This window comes from Drosophila serrata, unplaced genomic scaffold (assembly GCF_035046125.1).
Source record: "Drosophila serrata isolate PLE 108 unplaced genomic scaffold, ASM3504612v1 contig_302, whole genome shotgun sequence".
Lineage (NCBI taxonomy): Eukaryota > Metazoa > Arthropoda > Insecta > Diptera > Drosophilidae > Drosophila > Drosophila serrata.
Window position 1 is genome coordinate 1,656,727 of NW_028257200.1, and position 25,611 is coordinate 1,682,337.

A 25,611-nucleotide genomic window follows, 5' to 3' on the forward strand; every position below is an offset into this window, starting at 1 on the left:
TTTCAAATTGTGAAGTAAATCAATCCACTTTATCTTTATCTGATAAATATTTTGCGTTTTTAATACAAAAAAAAAATATAATAAAGCCATAAAAAAGCTTAATCTAGCTAGAAAATATCGCCCGTCTCTAGAGCTTTACAACCAAGTGGTTTTCGTGGTATTTTTTAGCACTATTTAAGGTCGGTAGAAAAGGTAAACAATTTTGGAAATAGGAAAATGCCATCAGAAAACAGGTAAATTTTAGTTAGACATATGGAAATCCGTTTAAATCTTATATATTCCTTTACCCCGTCCCATAGGATCAAAATCTTTCCCAAGTCGGTGGTTTGCGAAGAGAGCAACCTCCGAGGTGACATCACCTTTTCCTCGGGCTGCGTTGTGCACCCAAGTGCCACAGTCATCGCTGATGCAGGTCCCATAATAATAGGGGAAAACTGCATTATCGAGGAGTATGCAACCATAGCGCATCGCCTGGAGCCTGGGGCCAGCTGGGATGCTAATAATATCCTCAGCATTGGCACCCACAACGTTTTCGAGGTGGGCTGCAATGTGGAGGCAGCTCGAATAGGCGACAAGAATGTGTTCGAGAGCAAATGCTTCGTGGGCCGCGGCGTTACCGTGTCCAATGGATGTGTAGTTGGTGCCGGAATCAAGATGCTCACCAGCCAGCGCTTACCGGAGAACACCATTGTCTATGGGGAGCAAGCCCTACAGCGCGAGGCCATCGACAAGCAAGGATCGCAGACGCTCCAGATCGACTTCTTGCGCAAGGTCCTGCCCAATTACCACCATCTTCGCAAGCCCAACTATGATCCCAAGAAGGCACGCAGCGTTGTCTAGTTTATAGCCTCGGGCCCATCATGTATTCTCCTCTTTCATAGTATTAAATTCCTTCATCTCATTCTCGAATGTGACCATTGTGTGATCGCACAGCGCCTCCAGGTCCTCCAGTCCCCGCTTGAGTATATCTACGGCTCGCTCTCTGCGGGCTTGAATGCGGAAGTGCAGCTTTTGCTCGGTGGGATGCGGAATGGTGTATCCGCAAAAGTCTACCTCCGGGTATCGAGCAATTATAGTCTTAAGCGCATTGCCCAGCGTATGGCCCTCGTTGAAGAACACAAATGTGCGGGATCCCTCGCCATTCTTCTCGTCCCCAGCCAACTACGGATAATCTTAGGATTAACGAACAAGTTGTACGAATGATAATATCAGTTTCTTACCTCTGCGAGGGCACCCATTTAAGTTTTTAAAAAGGTTATTCCGTTTGTTTACAAAAAAAAACGTGCCCGACTCCTAAAGATGGAAGTTAATCGATATAACAGCGGACACATCGATCATTTCCATATGCAATAAAAAGAATCGAAATAGTTCCAATTTAAAAAGCTTATACATTTTAAAGTAATAAATAATTCAGGCAGAAAAGGACTTCCACATTTGACTTTCAAATAATAAAATTGATCCCAACCAAAAAATATTCCCAGAGGTTATAAATATGATTATAGAATTTAAAAATATCGACTATTCGATTGCGAACTCGCCATTACTTCCTCCTCTAGTTCTGACGCGTTTTAAGCAACCGAAAAGCCGCAGCTTTTGTGAATTTGTATTGTTTGTTAATTCATTTTGCGGCCAATATATTGGGGGCCAGGCTAGCAACAAAAATAAGCTAACCGTAGTTGTAGGCCAACAGAAGTGTCGCAAACAGCCGCATTAGCATAATTGCATCGCACACAGAGTGTGCCGCCTTCGTGTGTATGTGTGTGGTGTGTGCGCGATTTGTTTGAAAGCATCAGCAGAAAAGGCGGCAAAAAGAGGCGAAGAGGAGAGCAAAAAGAAAAAGAAGAACGACACCAACAGCGGCGGCAGCACAAAAACAAAAAAAAAATGCAACGGCAAACAATTATTTTCGCAATGCATTAAACGTGAAGTTGCTCCAAAAACACCGACACCCCGAAAACGCATACAGCCAAGAAAACGGCACTTCAGCTTTTTTCCCCATTTCTTTTGCATCGAGCGCGCGACAGGAATAAACTGCAATACAGGTTTGTTTAATGCACAATGTGCTTATTAATAATACGTTATAAATATGTACGCATTATTGAACGTTCGACAGTAAGTGTCATTTTAATTAATTCTCTTTTTTTGGCAATGACTGCCACGCCCCCTTGTCGGTCCCGAAATTATGCAAATTCATACAGCAGCGTGCTGTTGCACGCACACAGTCGCAAAAAAGGCAGCTGAGACGTCAACGTCGCTGCCGGCGCATGCAAAGGCGGAAGTGTTCGAAAAAAACAACAAAAAATACCAGTTCACAGAGGCAGGCTTTGGATTTAGCAGCTCCACTTCGCCTGCTGTTCTGTTTTCTTGTCGTTGTCGCTGATACACTAAGCTTTATTAAATAAACAATTGTAGAATAATTGTAAAAAATCCATAAAATAAGTCCGATTCTGCTTCATTTTTTAAATAAAATAAAAAGAGTTTTAGTTTTTGGTTAATGATTATTAAGAATTAGAAGTATAAGCTTCTTATCTTAATTAGAAATGTACAATGGAGCCAAAAATATACTAAAGACTCTGATTATTGTAAAAAAAAGGTTGCAAATAAATTTAAAAAAAAAATCTGGGCTTGGAAACAATTTTCTAATCTTTTAAGGCAACTATTCTGAAAACATTCTTTTTATCCTGATTGCAGACGTAGTATACATTGTTTTATTTTTAAATAAATAGATATTTCAAGTTTATTATTTCGGCATTTGCCATCGCTTATAGGCAATATTTACTGTAATGAAATTTCCACTGGTTGCTAAGCCGTACTGCTGTTTTCTCCCTTCCCACCACGGCATCCTGCTGGCTCCTTTGCACTCATTTGTTTCGTGGTAGCACACACACTCTCAGGCATACACATCTGTTGTTTGGTGGTGACTAATCGGCAGCATGTTCCGTTATCTCATGCGTTTCCCCTCCGCGCGCCCACGCCAAAAAGCTTGTGTTGTAATAATCTACTTGTTAGTGTATGTGTCTGCTGGGTGCACGCTTGTCTCACGTTTCGTTTGGCGCCATGCGTTCCCCCCAATTTGCAGTTGTTGCAATTTGGTCTAGGCTGTGTTTCATTCCCACTTCGTTTCCCCCATTCGGCCCTTTTCTTGTTGTTGCGTTTACAATGCTGCAGTGCTGCGTGTATGTTTGTATGTATATTTTCCTGCCGGCGTTTGTCCGTGAGAGAGTATGTGTGTGTCAGAGAGGCAGCCAGGCAGCTGCTCTCTCCTGGCCAAAAAAAGGGGTTCGCTCTCGCTTCTCTCCTGCTTCCTCTTCCCCTTCCCCTCGTCTTAGCTCTATTCTCTTATTTTGCGCCTGCAATTATTTGGCTTTGTGGTGGTTACAACAAAGGAACTGCATTTAAGCGTCACGATCGTCGCAAAAAAAAGAATAAAAGAAGTGCGAAATGGTTCTGGGAACACGATACAGGGGTTCTCATTTGGCCCGTGCAAATACACACACACAAACAGTACATTTATTGGCAGATAGACGAACAGCTGTGGTCAAAATAATAGCACTAACTTTCCTTAATTTTTCATTTTCTTAAGCTATAACTTTCAAGGTCCAAGAATTAATATAAAATTTGAATTTTTCGTTGTTAGATATGAACATTATTTGTAAATAATTTACTTACTTTCTCGAAATTTACTAAACAATTGTTTGTTTAATATTTTGAAAACAAAAAACATTTGTAAAAGATCAGTTCGATTTTATTTACCACCACTGTATTTGGTACACCTATGTATATGTAATTATATATGTACATATGGAAAATAACTTTCCTAGCATTTATTCGCGAAACTGATTCGTAAACAATTTCCGCACTCCGGACCCTTGGGTAATACTGTATGTACTTTTGTATGTCTTCTAAAGCCAGGGGTACCTGCACAAAAGCCATATTTGCACGTGCAAATAAATGTGAGACACAGACGATGAGCTCTCCCCGGAGTGATATATCCTTCACCTGGGGACATGAATATTGCAAAAATCTATTTGATATACAAAATACTTGCCAGAATGTTGCAAGAGCCATGCTGACAACAGGCTATAGTGGTTATACAGTTAACACTGTTTAAAGAAGGAAATATTTCATACATGTATATGTATGTAGCGATGTTTTAATAGTGAGCTTTGATACATATATACATAAATAAATAATAAATAATAATAATAAAAACTGCTAAAGATAAACCAAAAAGCTTGTTGCACTTTAGAGGCTGTTGATGTTTTCGAGGTACCACTGTGTGAAATATTTCCAAGGATGCTTCCAGACATCGAAAGCCACACAAACTAAATAAAATAAAATAAAATACACAGACAGCAGAAGGGAGGGGTCAGAAGAGGATGTAGGGGGAGGAGGAAGAATATCAGGAAGTGGGGGAAAGGGGGCCCGAGGGATCCGGGTTCAGAAGCAGACAAGAAAGACGAAATGGCAATGGCACAAGACGGAGATGGAGATGGAGAGCATAGAACGGAGAACGGACACGACAACGTGCCAGGCCAGCATCCTGTGCAGTGAACTACAGTGGAGATGGGGGAACACAAAGAAGCAGGAGGTGGAAAGAAAGACCAGAAAACCTGTCATCTGCCGCCGGATGGAAAGAGAGGGAGAACGAACAGGCCAAAGGAGACGAAGGATGGATGGTTGGTGGTACTGCAAGCATTTTTAGAATTCCCAAAATCAACATAAAAAACCAAGCGAATGAGCGATGGTGGCCAGACGACTAAGAAGAGCAAGGAAGTCCTCTCCTTCCCCTCTCACTCTCTCACTCTCTGCTCCTTGCTTTCCTCCATCCCCCGGCCTTGGTGTGAGTGCGTGATCGCAGCCCAGACGCAGCAGCAGCGTCGCCAGCAGAGAGGCAATCCATGGTACCTACACGCACACACACACACACGTTGCGTTTATCGCCAGTTTCCTCTTTGGTTTTCTGTTTCCTTGCTGCCTCTGCCTACCACATAGGATATCGACATTTTGCAATGTCATAAAAAAAAGGACAAGGTAGCTGCAGTTCAAAATTCAGGTTCCCAGGACTCTGCGGCTTGTTTCGGCACATTGATTGCCAATCGGGACAGCTTGTTCCATTTGTATATTCTTTATGTGAAAAATTTTAAAACGTAACTATTTAAAATTTAAATATAAACTAAATGAAAACATGAAAAATAGTAGTAATTAGACTAAACAGTTCAAAAACTATTATAATTAATGTTAGATATCTTAAAAACTGTGACTGAATGGGGATTATTTTTTTATTGATCTATAAATATACTTGACTTTACATTTATTTTTTTTTACATTTATTTAATTAAAAAATTAATTTAATTATTAATTTTAATAAATAATTTAAATTAAATTACTATAATTTTACCTTAGAAATTTACATACCATTTGGCAGGTAGAATTTTATGTATTTCCGCAATTTCAGATGCATTTTAGGAAAAATAACATACAAAAGCAGTAAAGTTCTTTGTGCCATTCATTTGAAATCTATGATTTTTTTGTTGTTCTTTCCTTTTGCATATTATTTGTAAATTTTACTCGTTCTACGCTCGAGGAGATTTGCATAATACGAAGTTTAGGGGCCGTAAAATGTGTCCGATGCCGTCTGTTGCCATCGTCCATATTGCTGATGGGCGTTGAGCTCAGTGTTGTGCATTGGTGGTGGTTGCTGCGAGTCCTCCAAGGACTAACATCCCCCGTGTGTCCTGTGCCTAGTTTTATTTCATTTTCGTTTCACTTTTTTTGCTCTGTTGCTTCCACACTTTTATTGTTGAACTTTACAGCTGCCGCTCGTATTTATTTTGTTTTTATTTCTCTTACAACTTGCATTTCCCTTTCGCGTCCTGGTCCTTCGTCCTCGCCCTCGTCCTCGTCCTTTCTTCATTATTTTTGGCAAGGGTGGTTGGACTTGTATGGAACTTATAGCGCTTTGTATGCGTCTGACTTTGATCCCCTTTTTTTTGTTGGGGGGGTGGCACGACTACGACTACGTCTGTCTGGCCACCCCCTCGACTCGACAGAGCGGCATTAGGGAAAGTGTCTTGCAAATAAATAAATAGTCATGTCAGCCATATTATTAATGCCCAGGAAGGAAGGAAGGAAGGTAGCGTAAGGTTCGCATGGGTGAATGGATGGTGGTGATGGTAGTGGTGGTGGGTGCTGGGCGGGCGGCGCTAATCAACCCTCTGGGGGTGCGGCAAAAGGAATGGGGAACGCATCTTACCCCAAAAATCAAGCACATCAAATACAGTGATGCCTAGGAGAGAGGAAAGATTAGTGATTGGTAATTTCAGTATTATTTTATGCATTTATTTTTAGTAGTTAACTTGATTTTTATACCCTTGCAGGGTATTATAATTTCAGTCAGAAGTTTGCAACGCAGTGAAGGAGGCACCTCCGACTATATAAAGTATATATATTCTTGATCAGGATCAACAGCCGAGTCGATCTAGCCATGTCCGTCTGTCCGTCTGTCCTTCTGTCCGTCTGTCCGTCTGTCCGTTTCTACGCAAACTAGTCTCTCAGTTTTTAAGCTATCTGAATGAAACTTTGTAGTTAGCCTTCTATATACTCTCACTCGTATATATGTCGGAACGGGCCCGATCGGACGACTATATCATATAGCTGCCATAGGAATGATCGGAAAATTTTTACAAAAAATTGTTTAACTTTTTCAGTTTTCAATAGAATTGGATCAAATTTGAGATATAGCCATTTTACTATATTCTACAATTTTGCGTAAAATTTTATGAAAATCGGACTACTATATCATATAGCTCCCATAGGAACGATCGAGAAATTAATACAATTAAATTTATAACCTTTTCAGTTTTCAACTGATTTTCATCAAATTTTAGGTATAGGCATTTAATTTAAGTCTTAAATTTTGTGGTAAATTTCATGAAAATCGGACGACTATATCATATAGGTGCCATACAAACGATCGTTTGATGTGGAGGAAAAATGCAAATCAGTGAATGTAAAACTGCAAATATAATATGTATAGGTGAATGAAATGAAAGCAGGTATTACTTCATTGTTTTTTAACACAAAGATATATAATTTGTATTGTATGGTTTTTTATTCATAGAAGTTCTATCTGCAAGGGTATATAAACTTCGGCGTGCCGAAGTTAGCTTCCTTTCTTGTTATTATTAATATTATATATTTATTTGTGTTTAGTTTAAATAATGCAATAGTTAGATAGTTACAACCTATGACTTATTGTATAATAGTTCCAATTAACTTAATTTATTCCCAAAATCAAAGGGTATTCACCTTGCCAAAGCAATCAAAATAGAGCGGCGATTGGTGAGCATTCACTGTACTCAAAATATATATACATATATATATATAGGTACGCTCATCTACGCATTGCTGTCTGTTCGCGTTTGGGGTCAACAAACTTTTGGGCCAGCCCCCAGCATCACACGCACACTGCGCGCCCATGTATTGGTGAGTGCGAAAAGTGAACGATTTTCCAGAGCAAAGCTCAACCCAACCCCCCACCCCACCCCACCCGTTCGGCGGACACTAGCACGTTCTACGCATTTTTGTGCATTGACCCCAGACAGACGGAAGCCCTCTCTTTCCCCTTCCTTTTCACATACAAACATTTTCCTCCCCTACATCCACCTACACACACACACACACACAGACGCGTGCACCCCTCACGCACATCTGTTTGTATAAGTACAATGGCAACCCTCGCTGATTTGATTTTCATATGTTGAATGGGAATTGAGGGTGGCTATATAGCTGCAATGGATGGATTTAACTCCCTGGATTTCCCCTCGTTGTTTCTCTTCTTCGTTCCTCTACACCTTTATAGGCAGTTTTATGAATTTTTGTATTATATATTTTTACGATTTTATATATTAAAATATGTATTTGGCAACGGAGGGGGTACGTAAGTGAGTGCACAGTGAAAAATAATTAAACTGGAACTCAAAGCTCTTACCTATATGATTTCAAGCAATGAAAAACATTTCTTTTTCAAAATTACCATTATCAAGAATACAATATTTTAATCGAACTGAAATTGTAAATAATAAAATACATCTTAAATTCATTTCATTTTAATGTTATATCATATATGATATAATATCTTATATCATCTTATTATATTGAAAATGAAAACCCTTTAGGTATAAGACCAATTTCAAATGAATATAGTTATGATTTCTATTTACTGTGTAGGCGTCTTCTTCGATTACAGGTTTATGTCGCCATAAAGTCAAGAAATCACCTTTAATTGCGCTCTCTATATATAGAGGGGGCCGTCTCCGCCCCCAAGCTTTTGTTTTAGTGTTATCTTACCTCGGGGGGTGGGGAAGGGTGGAGTGGAATATAAAATTGTTTTATTACATTCCCCACCCTATGTGATTATTTTGGGTGTGGTTCTTGTATACAGAGATTGAATGATTCGAGAGGACGAGCAGTTTTAGTTCTGTCCTTTGTTTTTCGCCATTTCCCTCGGTCTGTCCGTGAAATTTCCCAAACAACATTATTAAAGGTCATTTACTTTTGTTAACCGTAAGGGGTAGTTTTCTTTTCAGTTTCAGGTTCCTTTTAGGTTTGGCTTTGGCTTTGGCTTCAGGATTCCGTGTCCTGTCCCTCCTGTTGTCCTCATGAATATGCGAAAATTTAACGCATGCAAATGGGAATTTGTCCCAAGAAAACTGTCTTGTAAATGAATCTTTATGGGTCTTGTAAAGAGGGGTTGTAAATGGTAACGGGGCGCAGAGGGTTTCCGTGTTCGTGGGAATTTTGTCAAAAACTTTTGTTTCTTCGGTATGATGACTTGGGATGGGTTTCTCGGGGTCTGTTTCCGTTTTGCTTGAACAGGTTGGTCTTTGTTATTAAGTTAAATTCCATTATCATAATAGGTCCGGCAGGGATCTCTTTAGTTTTTAGAGTCTGAAACATTTTTGGTAAGGGGTCATATGGCGGCAGCTATCTGAGCAACAATCTTTTAAGAGAATCTCATCTCCTTTAAGCTTCATTTGCGAGATTTTCTTGGAATATAAACAACAGCATGTGTTTTTTGTTTTCTGTCTTAAATTTATTTGTTTTTTTCTTCTCTGCTTGTATGCTGTTCTATAGTGTGAAATGTACACTGTGCGAATGCCCAGATAAGTATAAATAAACCATTATTGTTTTATTAGATATGTCATCTTATGATATCAATATATAGTTTATAGCTTAAACTTAAAAGTAGGTTAAGAAATATAAAAATAATAATGCTAGTGTTCATTTTGATTATTATATTTATAGTTCAATAGTCAGGAATTGTAAGTTTATGGTTATCAGGAGTTATCTTCCTGATTTACTCATCTTCTGTTCTTCGCAGTCTGAGCTCCTCAAGTCTTCCTGCACTTCCTGAAAAATCTTCCCGCATAATTGTTGTTCTTCGCTAAAAGTTCACACGCTGCTTGCTTTTGGAGTCTTTGGAACTGCCTTTGACTTTGTTTGGGTTGTGTTTGGAATATAGTATATGTCTGTATATATATATGTTCACAGACCAGACGACAAGACAGCTGTTAAAGCAAATTAATCTACCAACAATAACAACGGCGAGCCAGAAGAAACAGAGCGGGCGAAGAAGAAACAACACCAAGTCACAGACCGACGGTTTGAATCCATATTGAAACATTGTATGTAGAAATATTCAGACTATAGTTCAGCTGAAACTGAAATTGCTGATAAAACAAAGCGAAAATAAAAAACAAAATGTCTTTGGAGGTGGAACAAGATGGATTTGACAATGGGGAATGAGGGGGGGACAAAGCAAAGTCAGTTGCACACATGTACAGTGAACACTAAAAGACAAGGAACTGCAGGGAAGTTTTACACTCTTAATTTTTATAAATTTTTAACCGAGGAAAAATTAGTAGTTTAACATTTCATTTCTCAAGTCCGGAATTCTTGAGGTTTTATTTATACAAATTATTTTCTAAAAAGATTTGGTTGGGTAAACAAAGCTTCGTTGCGATTAATTATAATTAAATTTTTGTGATTTAATCTAGCCTTTAAATTAAATTAAATTCCTATGCTAATGATACAAATAATAACAATTAAAGGCAACAGAAGTCAGCTGCTTTTTTACTTATAATCCCCACTGCCGAGCCTCCGCTTTATAATAAAAATACTAAAACCAGTTGAGAATTATTGCAATTAAACTTTAAATATTGATTTTTGAGTTTGTAATTGTTAATTGCAATTCCTGGTTCCGCTAACAAAGAATTTCCGATCGACCACTGTAGCCTGCTATCAATTCTTCTTTGGTTTTTTTTATTGTTGCTTCCGCTTGTTGTTGTTTAGAAATAGAAATGATTTCACAATGTACTTTGGCGTCGCGCTTAGAGCCTCGGCCTGACCGTTCCGTTCAGCTAAGCTCCCCGCCCACCGCCGCCGCCCCCTCTGCAACGAAGAGAATAAATAAAACAAAATGGGAAATAAAAATAAAAATAAAATAAAAATAAGGAATCACACAACGAGGAACAGAAAAACACGTTTTTCAGACTTGGATTTTTTTTGTTTTGTTTTTGTTTTTCTGTCTTTTTGCTGATTTCTTATTAGATACTCTTGCCGCCTGGCCGGCCTGCTCTGCTCCCATCTGTCTGTCTCCCTCGCTCCGGGCTCCCCTCGCTGGCCCGGTCCAAAAGACACTTATTATTTATTCTTTCGCTGGCCCGCAACTCGTGGCTTTTGGTTTATGGTGATTCAGCTCAAAACGAGAAGTGAATGTGCCCCCCTCGTACCCCAACTCCCCTTTATCCAAAGACAGCGGCAGAGCAGTAGGCGTCGGCAGCAAATCCAGTAAACACTGGGAAAAAATGTTAGTTAAAGTACCAGCTTATTTAAATAAACATAAATATAACCGTGTTTCTTTTAATAATTAAAATTTTATGATTACTTATTGAGTAATAACTTGTGTATCCTGCGTTTTACAGCACAATTATTTACTTTACAGATAGATTCTATGTTTAACGGCACTTTGTTAGTCATTTACATTATTATATTAATAACTAGGGTTTAAAATATAGATTTTTATCTACACTTTTTCTATGTAGTTTTAAGTATTCATTTATTTTTATTTATTCCCATAATTAGTAATTTTTAACCGCTTTTGTAACAATTCGAGTTGCATTTTCTCGAGTGTACATAAGTTTGCATTTCGTGTTTGTGTTCCTTGGTTGTAAAATGTCAGTGTTAAATAATATTGTGTTTATTAAACCAGAAAAACGTAAGCAAATTTACCGTTGCAAGCCGTGAGTAAGCGATAGATATTTAGAAAGAGATGGAGCGAGAAACAGGCTGGGTGGAAGGTGGATTTAGCTTAAAGGAAACTACATGCGTGTGAGCAGGAGAGTATCACTGATTGATTGATTGATGGTCAAAGCTCCAGCAGCAACAGCAACAACAACAATCGGAGTGTGAGCGAGAGAGCTCCAAGATTTGTGGCTGCCTTCTTACCTCTTTTTTTCTTTTGCTGCTTCTTCTTTCTTAATGAAGGTCAATGTTCGTACGCCAACGCCGCAGTCGACGTTCTTCTCAGTCTTCTGATTCTGCTTCTTCTTCGTCATTTGCTGCCGCCTTTTGTGGATGTTGTTGTCGATGATTGGTCACTATTGTCGTTGTTGTTGTTGTTGTTGTTACTGTCCATATCTGATTACACTCGTAAAAAAATGAAAAAGTCAGTGGCTTTCCGCCGATAATTTTTAATAAACTTAAGTGCAAACGAGTGAGGTTGGATATTCCCGCTTCTTCTTCACTACATCAAGCTTAATAATTAAAAAAAAAAATATGTCCTTCATTCATTGATTGAAATGAACATATACAGTTGTCAGTTGCCTGTTCATTCATTCCGTTGCTAGTAGTTCACTTGTTCATTCGCTCAATTATAGAAGTGCAGAAAAGAGAACTTTGAGTTTGGTTGCATTGCTTTTCTTTTGTTTATGTTTTTTCTGTCTCGACTGATCAACCCCCCTTCCCCTTCTTTCCTTTTGGAGTTCATTTAAGTACAAACAAAAAAGAAAAAAACTCAAAAACCATAAAAGCTGTTTAATGATATTTGATGTTTCTGCAGGCGTGGCCCTCTATTTGAGTCCCCTTCCTGCCCTGCCCTGCCCTCCATCACCTCCAGCATTTTCTGTCCATATAATTATAGAATAATTTAATTGTTTCAATTTTGGGCAACTAATGTTTCTGGGGCTTGGCCCCATCGGTAATCTGGCGGAACCTTTGACCGATTTAACCCTAACCCTCCCAGAGTAATGCCCTCCCGAGAATTGTCGTCTCCGTCACAAGTTCTTTGGGGAAATTAGTGGGGAATAACCCACTTGAATCGACAGAGGAAACGTTCCACAAAGCCCTCTGGGAGAAAGACACAGAGGTCGAGCTCGGTTCACAGAACTTCCCACATCTGATTAAAGAAATAATCAAGGGGGGTGTGCAAAATGAGAAGGCAAGAAATTTAGGAGGAAAATTCTTAAAAGCAAGCAAAAACCTCTGTAGAACGACCCAAAAGTGCCATTTCCGTTGGACCCACAGAGAAATACATACAGTTGAACTTTAAAAAATCGGGTATTTCATTATGGGGGAGGTTCTGTAATTTAGTTCGTCTTTAAATTTATTAATAACTATTATTATTGATGTATTTTAAAGGTTTTTTGAAACGTTTTTCAAAAGTATCTCAAAGTATCGCTCCATCTTAGTCAATCTTAACTGTACTACTACAATAATTTGCCGCATCTAATATCGCAATTTGGCGTGATTTGAGAAGGAGTCCGCCGGTTCGGTCGAAAAGCACGCGGTTCGTTGGCTTTAAGAGTGTATCTCACAGGCAATTATGAACGTTGACCTTCTGCCAAAAAAAAGTTTCCATTGCCCGAAAAAGGTGAAAGAACAGAGACCAACCGACGAAGACCGACCCCAAAATGAAGGTAACAAAGCCATTAGGGAGACTTGAAGAGGCTGTGAGGGGTAAATGGGGGCCAGAGCCAAAAGCCAACAGCCAAGAACCAAGGCAAATAACCAACCAAGAAGAAAATGCGCCAAAAGAACAAAAAGTTTCAAAAAGCAAATAAACAAGAGCTGCTAAAAGGAGAGACAGATAATAATAAAGAAGGGGCGCTCGTTGCCATCGAGTGCAAAACAAAGCAAATTTTTTGGCCAACAAAAATGACTCTACGCCGGAGTCGGAGTCACGGGGTCTAAGTTACCATATACATACAAACATATATACCTTAGTGTATCTTTAGTTCTGTACCTGTATATATCTGTATCTGCATCTGTATCTGTATCTGTGCTGTGTACTATAACCTGGCGCTGACTTTGGCTCTTTTTGAAAGTTGAAATGCTTGCCTAGGTAGAGCCAATAAACGAGTTTGAAACAAAAGAACAGAAACAGACGCTTAGCTAACCTATCTCTTACCTCCCAGCCATCATCCCCCCTACACACTGCCAACCTTCCTGCCTCCCCACCTACCTCCCCCTCTCCTCAGCAGCCCTCAACTCCCCCAATATCGCGCGTGTGAAGATCGCGAACTGTGGAACGAAATGGTAACTGGAACACGAGCTTTGTGGCATTGAACCGAACCGAATCGAACAGAAGAAAAACCAGAAAAAAAGCAGGCAAAAGAGCTTTGAGGAGTGATTACCCTCGCAGGTCAATAATTTTCATAGACGATGAAATGGAGTTCACTTGTCTGAAATTAGATAGAATTTCAGTCTACATAGAGCTTTGATTCCTTTTTATATATTTTAGATAAACTAAAATTTATAAATAAGTGAAATTATTATTATGTGTACTTGTTCATTCAGTTATGCTCTTCAGTCAGTTGTTCACTTCATCACTTGTTCTTAGTTCATACAATTCTTTATTTATTTATCCATGTAATTATTTTGTTCATTCATCCATCTAGTGATTTTATACTGTTGTTTTTCATTTACTTATCCTAATCTCATTCATTCACTTGTTCACTCAGTTTTTCGCTTATTCATTTCGTTTTTAAGTTCTTTAATTGTTGAAAAATTATTATTATGTACTATAATCATATTTCATACAAATTTAACTTCCTTGAAGATATCTTTAAAAACCTTAGTCTGTTTTGGCGACAGACTCACGTGTGCCTCATACCCCCAAATCACCAGCACCTTTTCATTAAACCACTCGTGCTTAGAAATTTACCAAAAAAGTGACAGTTAAAGCCGGTCATAATTAACAGCGTTCATCAATTACATCAGACCCACAACCCCACCTCATCACACCGCAATGACAAAGCTCTTAAATGCGGCCTCCAGCCACCAAACTCCCACCACGAACTCGAACATCCCATTGGGCATCCCCCGCAGGGAAGCTCCTTTTTTGTGTGTAGTGCATAATTAACGTAAAGTGTTTCGCATGGCAAACAAAAAGAAGAAAAAATAGAGGGAGAGAGATCGAGAGGACATGTTAGAAATAATGCGTGTACTTAAGGGCTTTTATACTCTAGCAAATGGCTGCAACAATTTTGGTGGTCGTCTATAAAGGAAAGCAATTGGAGTCTTAAATCGATTATAATTACTTTATCCTGAGAAAACGGTAATTTATAGATGGTAATTATCCAGTGAGAAGAAAACTTTATTTATTATTTAAAGAATTGATTACATTGGGAGGGATTGCAGTAAAGGACTTTATAAGACATCTCTGAATGGATTTTTAATTTCAATGTAATATTCAAATTAATTTAGAAAATTAACCTATTTAAGTATAATCTAAGGTATATATAGCAATGTTAAATTAAATGAATAAGCTATCATTGACTATTAACGCTTAGATCGTTGCTAACCAAGTCAAAGCAAATGTTAATTACACTAAAAATAACATAACACATAACACATAAATTATTGCATTGAGTTATGATTTGAAAAGAAAGCAAATTATTTTTATAAGTTATAAAAACCTACTTTTGTATAATAATATAACTAAACCTATTGTTGTAATTTTTTCAGAAATTACCAATTTCTTTGACTAATTGGTCCAAATCTTACAACTGATATTGGAAAGATAAGGGGTAACCATCCAAATCTGATGTTAGGAAAGGGTATTCAAATTTTCGTTATTGTTGTTGTTGTACCCATCCGCATAGACAATAAATCTATCTTGAGACCGCTTTGTGCATCTCTCTCTCTCTCCCTCTCTGTGGCGTGTCCTTCGTACTAGAAACCCAATACCTGCCAGCATGTGAAGAGGAGCAGCAGCTCTGGATAAAAGTGAAGTGCGGATGTGGAGGCGGAATGAGTGATAGTATAGAAAAGAGACGAAGAACGGGTCGGACATTGGGCTTATTCATCATATCTCACGTACGCGCCTGATGTCTGGGAGTACCTTCTTCTTCTTTCTATATCTTTTTTTTCTGATTTATATGCGGGCGGAGGGGGGAGGAGAGACCCGGGGACCCCACATACCGAATGCGAAACATGTGCTTATGCTGTTATTATTATTATTATTCTTTTTTGTCCACTTCCGTAGTAGTAAAAGGCACTCTCACAACAGGACATTTATCCAGAGATTTTTTGATGGCATCACTGATTTTATTTCACTTTTTGGTTATACATATATTAATATGAGTTTTTTCTGTTGCCGTGCGAGCAACAAGTTATTCTCTTTTTTGTTTTTCCTTTTTTTTTGTGTCTATTCATGGTCCGCAGGTCGCCGGTTAGTTGGTTTATTGACATCAAAGTTCTGTCGGCGTCGACGCTAACGTCAGCGTTAGCGTTAGCGTTAAAGCTACACACTTTTTCAAGTTCGTGAATTTTTTAGCCGTTCGTTGACTTTTGGCTTTGTTGTTCTTCCATGTCTGTTAACGTTTTTATATGTGTATTTATTGTGTCCAAACTAATGTCACTCTTAGGCTTGTTTGTGTATTTAACTCTCTATATAATATTTATATCAAGGTTATATTGCTTCGATCGCATTAAGAATCATGAATTTTAACGATCCTAGCCATGGTCTTGGAAACTTTACTTTCTTTAATAACAAAAAAGATGCAAAAAGTTTAGGAAAATTAATTAATTAATTGGTAGAAAACTGAAAACCTATACCTATACGTATTTTCGATCAGCTTCACAAGACGATTCGATTTAGACAAGTGCTTTTAATCCCTTTTGCATTGGTTAGAAATGAAAAATTCGTAAAATATATAAATTTCTGAAAATTTAATTTCAATCTTAAAGTAAACATGATTGATATTAAACAAAGTTACAACTTTATATTGCCATCTCACTTAGTAACTCAAATCTTCGAACTGGGGTAATTCTAATTCTTTCGGGATACTCTCCAACTGAAGCTCATTAAAATTTTGAAATTCAGTATCTCTAAGACGGACATCGAGTATATAGCGTTTTGTTCTCGTTTCAGTTTCGACATTCACTTCTAGTTAACACTCTGTGACCCTTTGCAACAATATTTTCGCAACATTTTGACCAAAACCCCCGTCGAGTTTTCCAAGAATCAAAGTAAAAAGAATGAAAAAACGGGGAAGAGCACAAAGAAAAAGCTCAACTAAAAGTTCGGATTTCAACGAGCTGATTGAAATTTCCTTCTCGTGGATGAGGGGGCGTCTGCTTCGCTTATTAGTTTAATGCGAATTATGAGGTCAGTGCTGAAACAAAAAAAAAAGAAAAGAAAAAAAAAAACTGAAACACAGCGGGAAGACACCTAAGAAGAAGACTCACACAATGAAATTACGAAGAAGGGACAAAGACGGCAGAAGAGAGTTCAATAAAGTGCCCTCATTAGCTTTAATGTAAGGGGATATGGTGGGCGTTGAAAATTGAGAACGATCGGCCTCGAACCTTCGAATAGGGGATCCAAGCGAATCCCCCAAGCTCATGCGGGCACATGTGTCTCCAGTTACGGACTTCCATTCCAGCAAAGTACATCAATTTATCAGAAAAAGTCTAAATAAAATAACAAATTTTTAGACATTCACTTTGCTTATTGTTCTTAACATTAAATTGTAAACTTGAATTGAGCAATTTGAGATAAGAGAACTAATTTTATAGTCTCACACTACTTTCTCGTTTTGTTAATAGCTTTTATGAGCATAATGTTATTCAGTTAAGATTAATTGTATTATATGCTTAATAACATGGAAAAAGCATATTTTTTTTTAATATTATGATTTTCTCTAATTATGTTTTTTTACATTATGCTGTTTAATTTAAAATAATCTAGGTACATCAACTAAAATCTCTCAATGTGTTTGCAAACTCTCATTTATCGAGACTTTAGCTAACGTCTGGGGTATCTGGGCTAGGAAAACAGCAATAGAAAAAGCTTACGAAAGATTTAGTTTAATTTGTTCTTAAGAATTCTCCGTTTCTTTCTTGCTTAAGAGGGCTTGATTACAACATGGCTTAAATTGCCCATGTTCCGGAACTAAGAGGTGTAACTAACTGTTCACGAAGCTAACGCGCGGATCCATTAATGACATAAGAACTGACAAGTGTGACCAGAGATGAGCATTTCCTGCTTTCAATTAAGAGTCGACCACTCTCTTTCTCTCATCACCTGGTCTCAAAATGAGAGGGAGTGAGAGAGAGAGTACACAAGAGCGGGAAAGAGAGGGAGCGACAGCTGCACAGCTCCTGCTAATTTCCGGTTTCAAGTGTCACATTTTGTTTTTTTTTTCTTTCCAGCCCAAAATTATTGAAAGAGCCATAACAAATATGTGATCGCTGGCCGTATTTTATGGTTTATGGGTTGGGCTTCCCCCTACCCCTCCCCCCCTCTCTTCCCTTTCGATCAAGGGAAACATCTGGCGGCGGTTGTAGTTGTTGTGTGTGCGACAGCTGCTAAAAAGGGATCGCTCGCTCGTTCCGTACGTTATTCCTCTGGCTCTTCTGGCACATTGAAATTAGCTGCCTTTGGGGTGATTATTATTGAAACGCGCTCGATTGAATTGTCTGTCAATACGGCAATAAAATAGTTGAGGCTGCTGGGGTCGGACTGCCTATGAGAGGCCTTAACCCTTTACCTTGCTCTTTACTTAATTTTAACTTATTTCAAAACTAGGAACACATTTCAAAGTGTTTGCTTATCTTGTTAACACTGTATATATGGCATAATTAAAATCAAAGTTATTTACAAAAGCGGTAATAGTTTTCTAATTTTATTCTTTATACCCTTATATGAAATTTTAATTTTAGTCAGAAGCTTGTAACGCTGTCTAGATCAACAGCCGAGTCGATCTAGCCATCTCAGTAAACCAATTTTTTTCAACATTTTATAAGGGATCGTTAAAATTGTTTAAAATTGATACAAATTTTAGATTTTGTTGATTTTAAATTGAGTATACAGATTTATAAAACTAATAAAAACTAATATTGGAAATCTTTCTGTATTTAAATTAATCTTTTTTTTTTTTGTTCAGTTATGATGTATTTTCAAGCATATATAAATTTCCATACCCTGAAGTAAGTTTCCTTTCTTGTTAAACATTTTTTAAATATTTTTTTTTAATAAAAAAAAATTTTAAATGCAAGGATTTACAATAAGAATAGTGTCATTCGGTCAGGGACACAAGATTATTGGCAAATGTGTAAAACCCATTATAAAACTGATTTAAAAATAGACATTTGTGCATATTTATGCATGCGTTTTGTATTTTTTAATGATTTTTTTTTATTATTTCATTTATTATTATTTTTTTACTTGTAAATATTTTACAATTGTCATTTCATCATACATAGATTTTTACTACCAAGTTAAAGGTTTTTATGTACCATATGTATGTTCATATGCATGATTGTAAAATGAAAGCCTCTAAAAAGGCCATAAAGTTTTGTTCATGTTAATTTATTAACAAAAAATATATTTACAAAGTTCTTACTACTTGACTGCATTTTTATGTTTTTGTTTTTGTCTTGTGTGGCAGATGTATTCCAGTTGGAGAAGTTCGACTGAAGCAAAAATATTTCAACGCTTGGCGTAATTGTTTTTTCTTTTTATACCCTTGCAGGGTATTATAATTTCAGTCAGAAGTTTGCAACGCAGTGAAGGAGGCACCTCCGACTATATAAAGTATATATATTCTTGATCAGGATCAACAGCCGAGTCGATCTAGCCATGTCCGTCTGTCCGTCTGTCCGTCTGTCCGTCTGTCCGTCTGTCCGTTTCTACGCAAACTAGTCTCTCAGTTTTGAAGCTATCTGAATGAAACTTTGTAGTTAGCCTTCTATATACTCTCACTCGTATATATGTCGGAACGGGCCGGATCGGACGACTATATCATATAGCTGCCATAGGAATGATCGTAAAATTTTTACAAACAAATTTTTAACTTTTTCAGTTTTCAATAGATTTGGATCAAATTTAAGATAAAGCCATTTTACTATACTCTACAATTTTGTGTAAAATTTTATGAAAATCGGACCAATATATCATATAGCTCCCATAGGAACGATCGAGAAATTAATACAATTAAATTTATAACTTTTTTAGTTTTCAGCTGATTTTCATCAAATTTAAGGTATAGCTATTTTATATTAGTCTTAAATTTTTTGTCAAATTTTATGAAAATCGAACGACTATATCTTATAGGTGCCATACAAACGATCGTTTGATGTAGAGGAAAAATGCAAATCTGTGAATGTAAAACTGCAAATATAATATGTATAGGTGAATGAAATGAAAGCAGGTATTATTATTCATTGTTTTTTAACACAAATATATATAATTTATATTGTATGGATTCCTATTCATAGAAGTTCTATCTGCAAGGGTATATAAACTTCGGCGTGCCGAAGTTAGCTTTCTTTCTTGTTTTTTTTTGTCTTTGCCATTGCCTTTTGGCTCTTTTTGCTCGTTGTGTTTTTTCCTTTAGCTTGTGTCGTGTTTTCTGGATTTTTTTTTGTTGCGGCCGTATCTTTTTTGCTACTTTAAGCACGTCGTCGTCAGAGGAGTAAAGTCGAAGGTTCATGAACCGCCGGCAAGGACAAAAGATGTGGCTACATGGACATATCGATCACATGGGGAGGAGGCATACATTTCTGTCTGTGTGCTCCCCGTTCCCACTTGTATTCCCTTGCCACAACAGCATCCCCCAACCCGCGTAGCATCCACATCCCTGAAAGCCACTTGAACCCGTCAATTCTTGGAATAATGGCGAAGCTAATCAGAAGGGAACAGAAGTATAGAGCGCCACTTTTGGATACCTGCTAATCCATTTATTTTTGATGAGATATAGGGAAGAAATTATAAGGAAATATCTTTTGGTAAAGAGCTGGGAAATACGTGTTTAGTCATTTAATTTCTTAAAATATATTTATATGTTATAAAACTAGGCCGGGATTTTATACACTTTCAGTGTAATATATGAGAAATGGATGAGCTTACTTCAAATCTACAGAATATTACCAGTTTAAAGTTATCTGCTAGTTAAAAATGCAATCTATAAGATACATTTGACGAGCCTTCTTCATCAATAGATGCATACATAGTTTAACCGTATAAAAAACATAAACAGTAATGATGGAGATTATAATACAGACTTCAGAGGCATCACTTTAAAGTTTAAACTTAATTGGATCGAACATAATCGAACTAACTCTTGTTCGAAAGGTGGGCGGGTGCGTGAGTCACGCAGCCTCTGTTGCGATATGAATCGCAATTGGCGAACAAGAAATCACTGACCTTGACTTTAAGCAAAGTTTAAGGCCCTTTGTGCCAGGCAGTACATATACATATATGTATTTGTATGCTTGTATATATAGGTGTATATACACACACTTAAACGGCAGCATAATTATAGAGTTGAGCGGCGTGCGCGTTTCTAGACTGGTTTTTGTTGTTCTCCGGACGTAGCCCGACGTCTGCGTCGACTGCGACGCGACAGAGACGCCAAACGGCGGTTTTGCCATTCCACGCTGTTCTTTGAGCCGCGCGCGCTGTCGATCGAAGAGTTGAAGAAACGCACATGACGCAAGCGCGCGCAGACTTTTACATTCCCATTTCCAATTCCATTCCCGTTCCCGCCGTTGCCGCTCCTTTCTCCCCCTCTCTCTCCCCCTCCCTCTCACCACCTATTGCATCAGCGGTGGAAGCGGCAAAGTCGGTTGTAAACTAGTCGCTTATTGTTGTACTTGCCAGGTTGGTAATGACCATAAAGAGCTTAAACTCGCTTATACATACACAAGACAGGTGTATGTATGTGTGTGTGTGTGTGTGTGTGTGTGTGTGTGATTACTGGGTTCTTCCTTTCTCTGGAGCAGATAAATAGCAGTTCAGCCACACTATATTTAAGAATAATTTTACCGATTTAATTGATCAATTGTTGAGCAGAACATCAGTATTATTATTAATACTAAGCAATATTATTTTAAAATTGACAAAAGTGTATAATTTAAAATATTTGTCACTCAACAATATTTGTAAAAATTTGAATTTCGGATGAATTCCTAATTCACTACCCGTCCGGGGTGTTCAACCATCGCTAAATTTAATGGAACCTGTAATTATGGTTTCCAGTTCAGCTTCCATTCAATTATAACACTATAACAATATGAATTTATGCAAATTCTTCTGAATAATCAGTTTTTGCGAAACAGAACCGAAAATAAATTCTAACGATAATCTTTTGACACGCTGCGTGCAACCGTTCTATGCATGGGGGTTTTACTCCAAAACGACAACAAAAAGAAAAAAAAAACCGAACAAATTACCCCACGACTAGTGTTATTTTCTGCATTTACCATTTCCTTCTCCTCCGCTACGTGCAGCCCTTTTTTTGGTTCTCTTCCTGTGCGCTCTTTGCAACTGCAACTCACTCCCACACTTATATGTACATACTGAGACCGGAATACTTGGAGTGCACTGCTCCGGTTGTACATATATATATGTATGTACATACCATGTCCGTATGTACGTTTGAGTGTGTAGGAGGTTGTCAGAGGTCAGTCTCATTGCGGGCAGCGCAGCTGGCGTTGCCTAGCCGTGGGTATGCCTGTATGTATGTATGTACATACATATGTCTGCACTCAGTTCCAATTGCCATTCCATTCCATTCCTCTGGCGTCGTCGTTCTGCAGCCGAAACTAGATTTCGCCTCCGTTGCTCTCTGGCGCTCCCACCCTCTCTCTGGCTGGTTCTTTGTCTCTCCCGCTGGTGATAACTGGTTGGGTGAGTTTTTTTTTGTCGTCGGCTTGGCGTTCGTACCAATTCCGTCCGTTCCCGGTTCCTCGTTCCGTGTTCGACATGTCTTGTAAAAATTCTTCTTTGCCAGTTTCATTCTCATTCAGTTCTCAACGCTCGCTCTCTCGCCACGAGAGAAGAGAGCCATCCACAAGAACGGAACGTTCCGCTTTGAGTGAAACCTATAAATACAAGTGCAAGCGGGCCATTCGAAAAAAAATTTTTTCGCCGCAATTTTTCGACTCGACGCACGTTTGTTCTTTGTTACATTAAATTTAAAATATGCTATATTTAAGGCTATAAGCTATTTGCAAATTTTACAAGCCGGATAAACACGGAAAGACGATCAATCGCGTTAATTTTTCGTCGCGTTCAGAGAGAATATAAGAGCGTTCCTGTGTACGTGCGTGCGAGTGAACTGTGCGGAAAAAGCAATAAAAGTATTAATACTAGTGGAATAATAAGTAAATCTAAGTGCAACAATAACATACACATACCTAGCCTATGTACGTATGCAACCGAGTACAGAGTACCGATCAAATAAGATTATTATATGTACATATAAAAAAAAGCCAACAAAAAAACGAAAGAAACAAATTGTTTGGTTCTGCTTTAGTTCTGCTTTAGTTCTGCTTCTTCTTTCCCTGATGCTGACGCTGACGTTGGCGTCGCAGCCGCTGTAGAGTTCATCAACTTGTTTAGAATCGCGTACGTGAGTGCGTGGCTGTATCTGTGTGTGAGTGTGTGTGTGTGAATGTGAGCGAGTGTTGCCTTTTTCCTGCTGCGCTTCTTCATTGGTTTTGTCTACGAATTCTCTCTCGCTGTCTCTGTCTCCTTCTGGCGACGCATCACTTGCATTGTTTCTGTTTGTTGCAATGCAACAAAACATTTTCTTGCTGTCTTCTTTGCGTTCCGTCTTCCTTCTACGATTCTGTGCGTGTGTGTGTGTTTGTTCTTTTTGACGGGGCGCGTTGTGTTGTTGTTTGCATTAACTTTTTTACGTTTGTACGCTTTTTGTTATTATTATCTCATTCCTTATTTTGTTTTGCGCCCCCCTGCGCTTTCTACACTCGCGTCCGTTTAAATTGTTGCCGGCAATATTTGTCCATGGAATATTAAAGATTTATCGTAAAAAAAGAGTTAGTTTTCATAATATTTAAAAAATAAAATGTATCTTTAGTTTAAAATTGGAAGAAATAGCTTCTAAAATATCTCAGCAATTTGTATTATTTTATTGATAAAAAGAGATCTGATAACGAGACGGTTTAACAACCTTTAAAGCCCAAGGGGTGCGTACTTCCTTCAACTCGAAGCGCGACCTTCCCGCTTCCACAATAAAGAAAACGTATAAAAATAAAATCCGAGAGTCGAGCCTATTTATTCCGACCCAACTGTTTCAACAATTCCCCGCCATTGGGTTTTGTTGTTGATATCGTTATTCGTTATTGTTGTTGCGTCGATGCGGAAGAATAAAACACGAGTTGGTTTTCTTGTTTCTCGTGTGTATTTTAAACAAAAAATTATTACGCCAATGTTCTCCAAATTTAATCACTGTGTAGAGACTGACTGACAGGCTGATCGACGTGTGAGCCACGCTTGGGGCTCCTCATTAATATACAAACTGCGTGAGTGAGTGTGTGTTTGTGTGTGCCGAACCCAACTAAAAAAATATACTATACAAAAACTCTAAAAACGTGTTTAAAATTTGTTTTTATCTCTCTGTGTGTGTGCAAACATAAAACAAATGTACAGAACGGAAAGAAGAAATACAGCATAACATGTCTGTCGAACGCTATTTATTCCATGTGTCTTGTTTCACGCTCGATTTGATCTCTGATTAAAAACTGTCCCCACTGGCTGTGCTTTATAATATAATGTTTATATAGAACCGATTGCAGTGGGCCCCGGAAAGCGAGAACATAATAGAAATGACCAAAGTCAAAGGTTCTCCAGTACTAAAACTAATCGGGACTGATTTCGTCTACCAGAGATTCTAAGTTTGTATTTTTGTTTGCTAAATTTGGAAAAACATGTTTATAATTAATGCAGAAACAAAGCCTGAAATTCTTAAGTCGTTGTTTTGGTCACCACTCGGGAAATACCTGAAATACCTGGTATTCTACTTGGCCCAAGGCAAAGTTACATTAGTTTGAGAATCTTTTAAGTTATTTATTTTGTGCGTTTATACAAACTATAAAGATGACAATAAATAGTATAATTATTATATTTTGTACAAGCTTTTGAACCCAAGAAATTAATAATTAACAACCTACAGCTTACTGTACCTGCGCACCGTACATTTTCCGTGATTTTCAATTCAGATAAGTTTACGAGCAAGACTATGATCTTTCCTATCCACGATCAGGGCCGATTTGGGCCATCTTCCAGAACTCGGAATAAAGAATCTTTTTTGTAAAATGCATTTCCTGCCCGCGGCGACTGTGTTCTCTGCCGAGATTTCTAGAACTCGGTCGGGGTCGTTCGCTTGCTTGGCAGTCCCAGCCAATCTCTGCTAGCGCTTCTTGCTGTACCAATATGTATTCTCTGTTCTGTTTTATGTGTGTCTGCACTATCGCAAAGCGTCGCTTTGCCACCACGTAATAGATAACGAGGGGAACCCGAAATTGGTACAACTCTAATTGAAAATGTTAAGAAGATAGTAAATATTTATCGGAACTTAACACGCAAACGAGGCGAGCGAACACGTTTCACTTGATTGGATGATTTGGTGGTGTTGCAGCCCTTTAGTAGAAATCGCAAATATATGTTTTTGATAACAGAAAGTATATCTTTTAATTAAATTTCTTCTTAGATTCAATGTTGCAGTCGATAACTCGATAAAGATATGTAGATATACAGAAAAACTTTGTTGGAAAATGCCATATTTGGTATTTTTAGCTTTATTCCTGGAATGTTCGAAACAACTATGGAATATTTCCCAGCCGACACTGTACCTGTGCGCAAGGTTGCCTTGCTATTTCCTACCACCAGTGTAGTAGAGCCCAGGACATGCAGACACGCGCTATCTCCCTTTCTCTCGCACCCATTAATGCCAATGCATTGCGAGGGAGAGGGTAAGCAGCAGCAGAGGCAGCTAACGAACCACAGACACTACAAAGCGCAGTAAGAAAGAAAAATGTTGTGCAGAAAAAAAGAGACAACAAAGAAGAAGAAATAAGACAAAAAAAAAAAAAAAAACAAGAACTGCAACGACGCCGTTGACCTGCGGTGCCTTTGACGGGAGTGCGAAAGAGTCGAAGCTAGTCGTGGGAGAACGACCCGAAAGAGAGCAAGAAGAGTGGGTGAGGTAGAAGGAGGAGATATGCACGGCGTCTGGGATCTCGGGGCACATCGTTGTTTTTGTCTGCTAAATTGGATGCTGCTGCTGCCGATGCTGC

At 38.2% G+C, this 25,611-nt stretch overlaps 3 protein-coding genes across 4 annotated transcripts in view; 2 read left to right on the forward strand and 1 right to left on the reverse strand.

The window, feature by feature from the left end:
* Window positions 1-162: 162 nt before the first annotated feature.
* DCTN6-p27 (dynactin subunit 6) lies at window positions 163-909 on the forward strand. The gene has a single exon (XM_020949186.2). It carries the CDS (start codon window positions 253-255, stop codon window positions 838-840), a length of 588 nt encoding a protein of 195 aa, XP_020804845.2. The 5' UTR covers window positions 163-252; the 3' UTR covers window positions 841-909.
* Window positions 836-1,543, reverse strand: Polr1D (RNA polymerases I and III subunit AC2 l(2)37Cg). Its single transcript, XM_020949164.2, has 2 exons — window positions 1,221-1,543; window positions 836-1,161 (listed from the first exon to the last, which is right to left on the reverse strand). The coding sequence occupies exons 1-2, from the start codon at window positions 1,236-1,238 to the stop codon at window positions 859-861; spliced, it is 321 nt and encodes a 106-aa protein (XP_020804823.1). The 5' UTR covers window positions 1,239-1,543; the 3' UTR covers window positions 836-858.
* Window positions 1,517-25,611, forward strand: part of brat (tripartite motif-containing protein brain tumor) — a 43,687-nt gene continuing 19,592 nt past the window's right edge. Inside the window, exon 1 of one of the 2 annotated variants that reach the window (XM_086837139.1) lies at window positions 1,517-2,042. The gene's annotated coding sequence lies outside the window, so the exon portion shown is untranslated. Of the gene's footprint in view, window positions 2,043-22,302; window positions 22,720-25,611 lie in introns of those variants that run through there. The other variant, XM_020949068.2, reaches the window with a different exon arrangement.

Excerpts from the sequence above, each read along its gene's own strand:
- DCTN6-p27 (XM_020949186.2), top strand. The coding sequence starts at position 253 with ATGGAAATCCGTTTAAATCTTATATATTCCTTTACCCCGTCCCATAGG.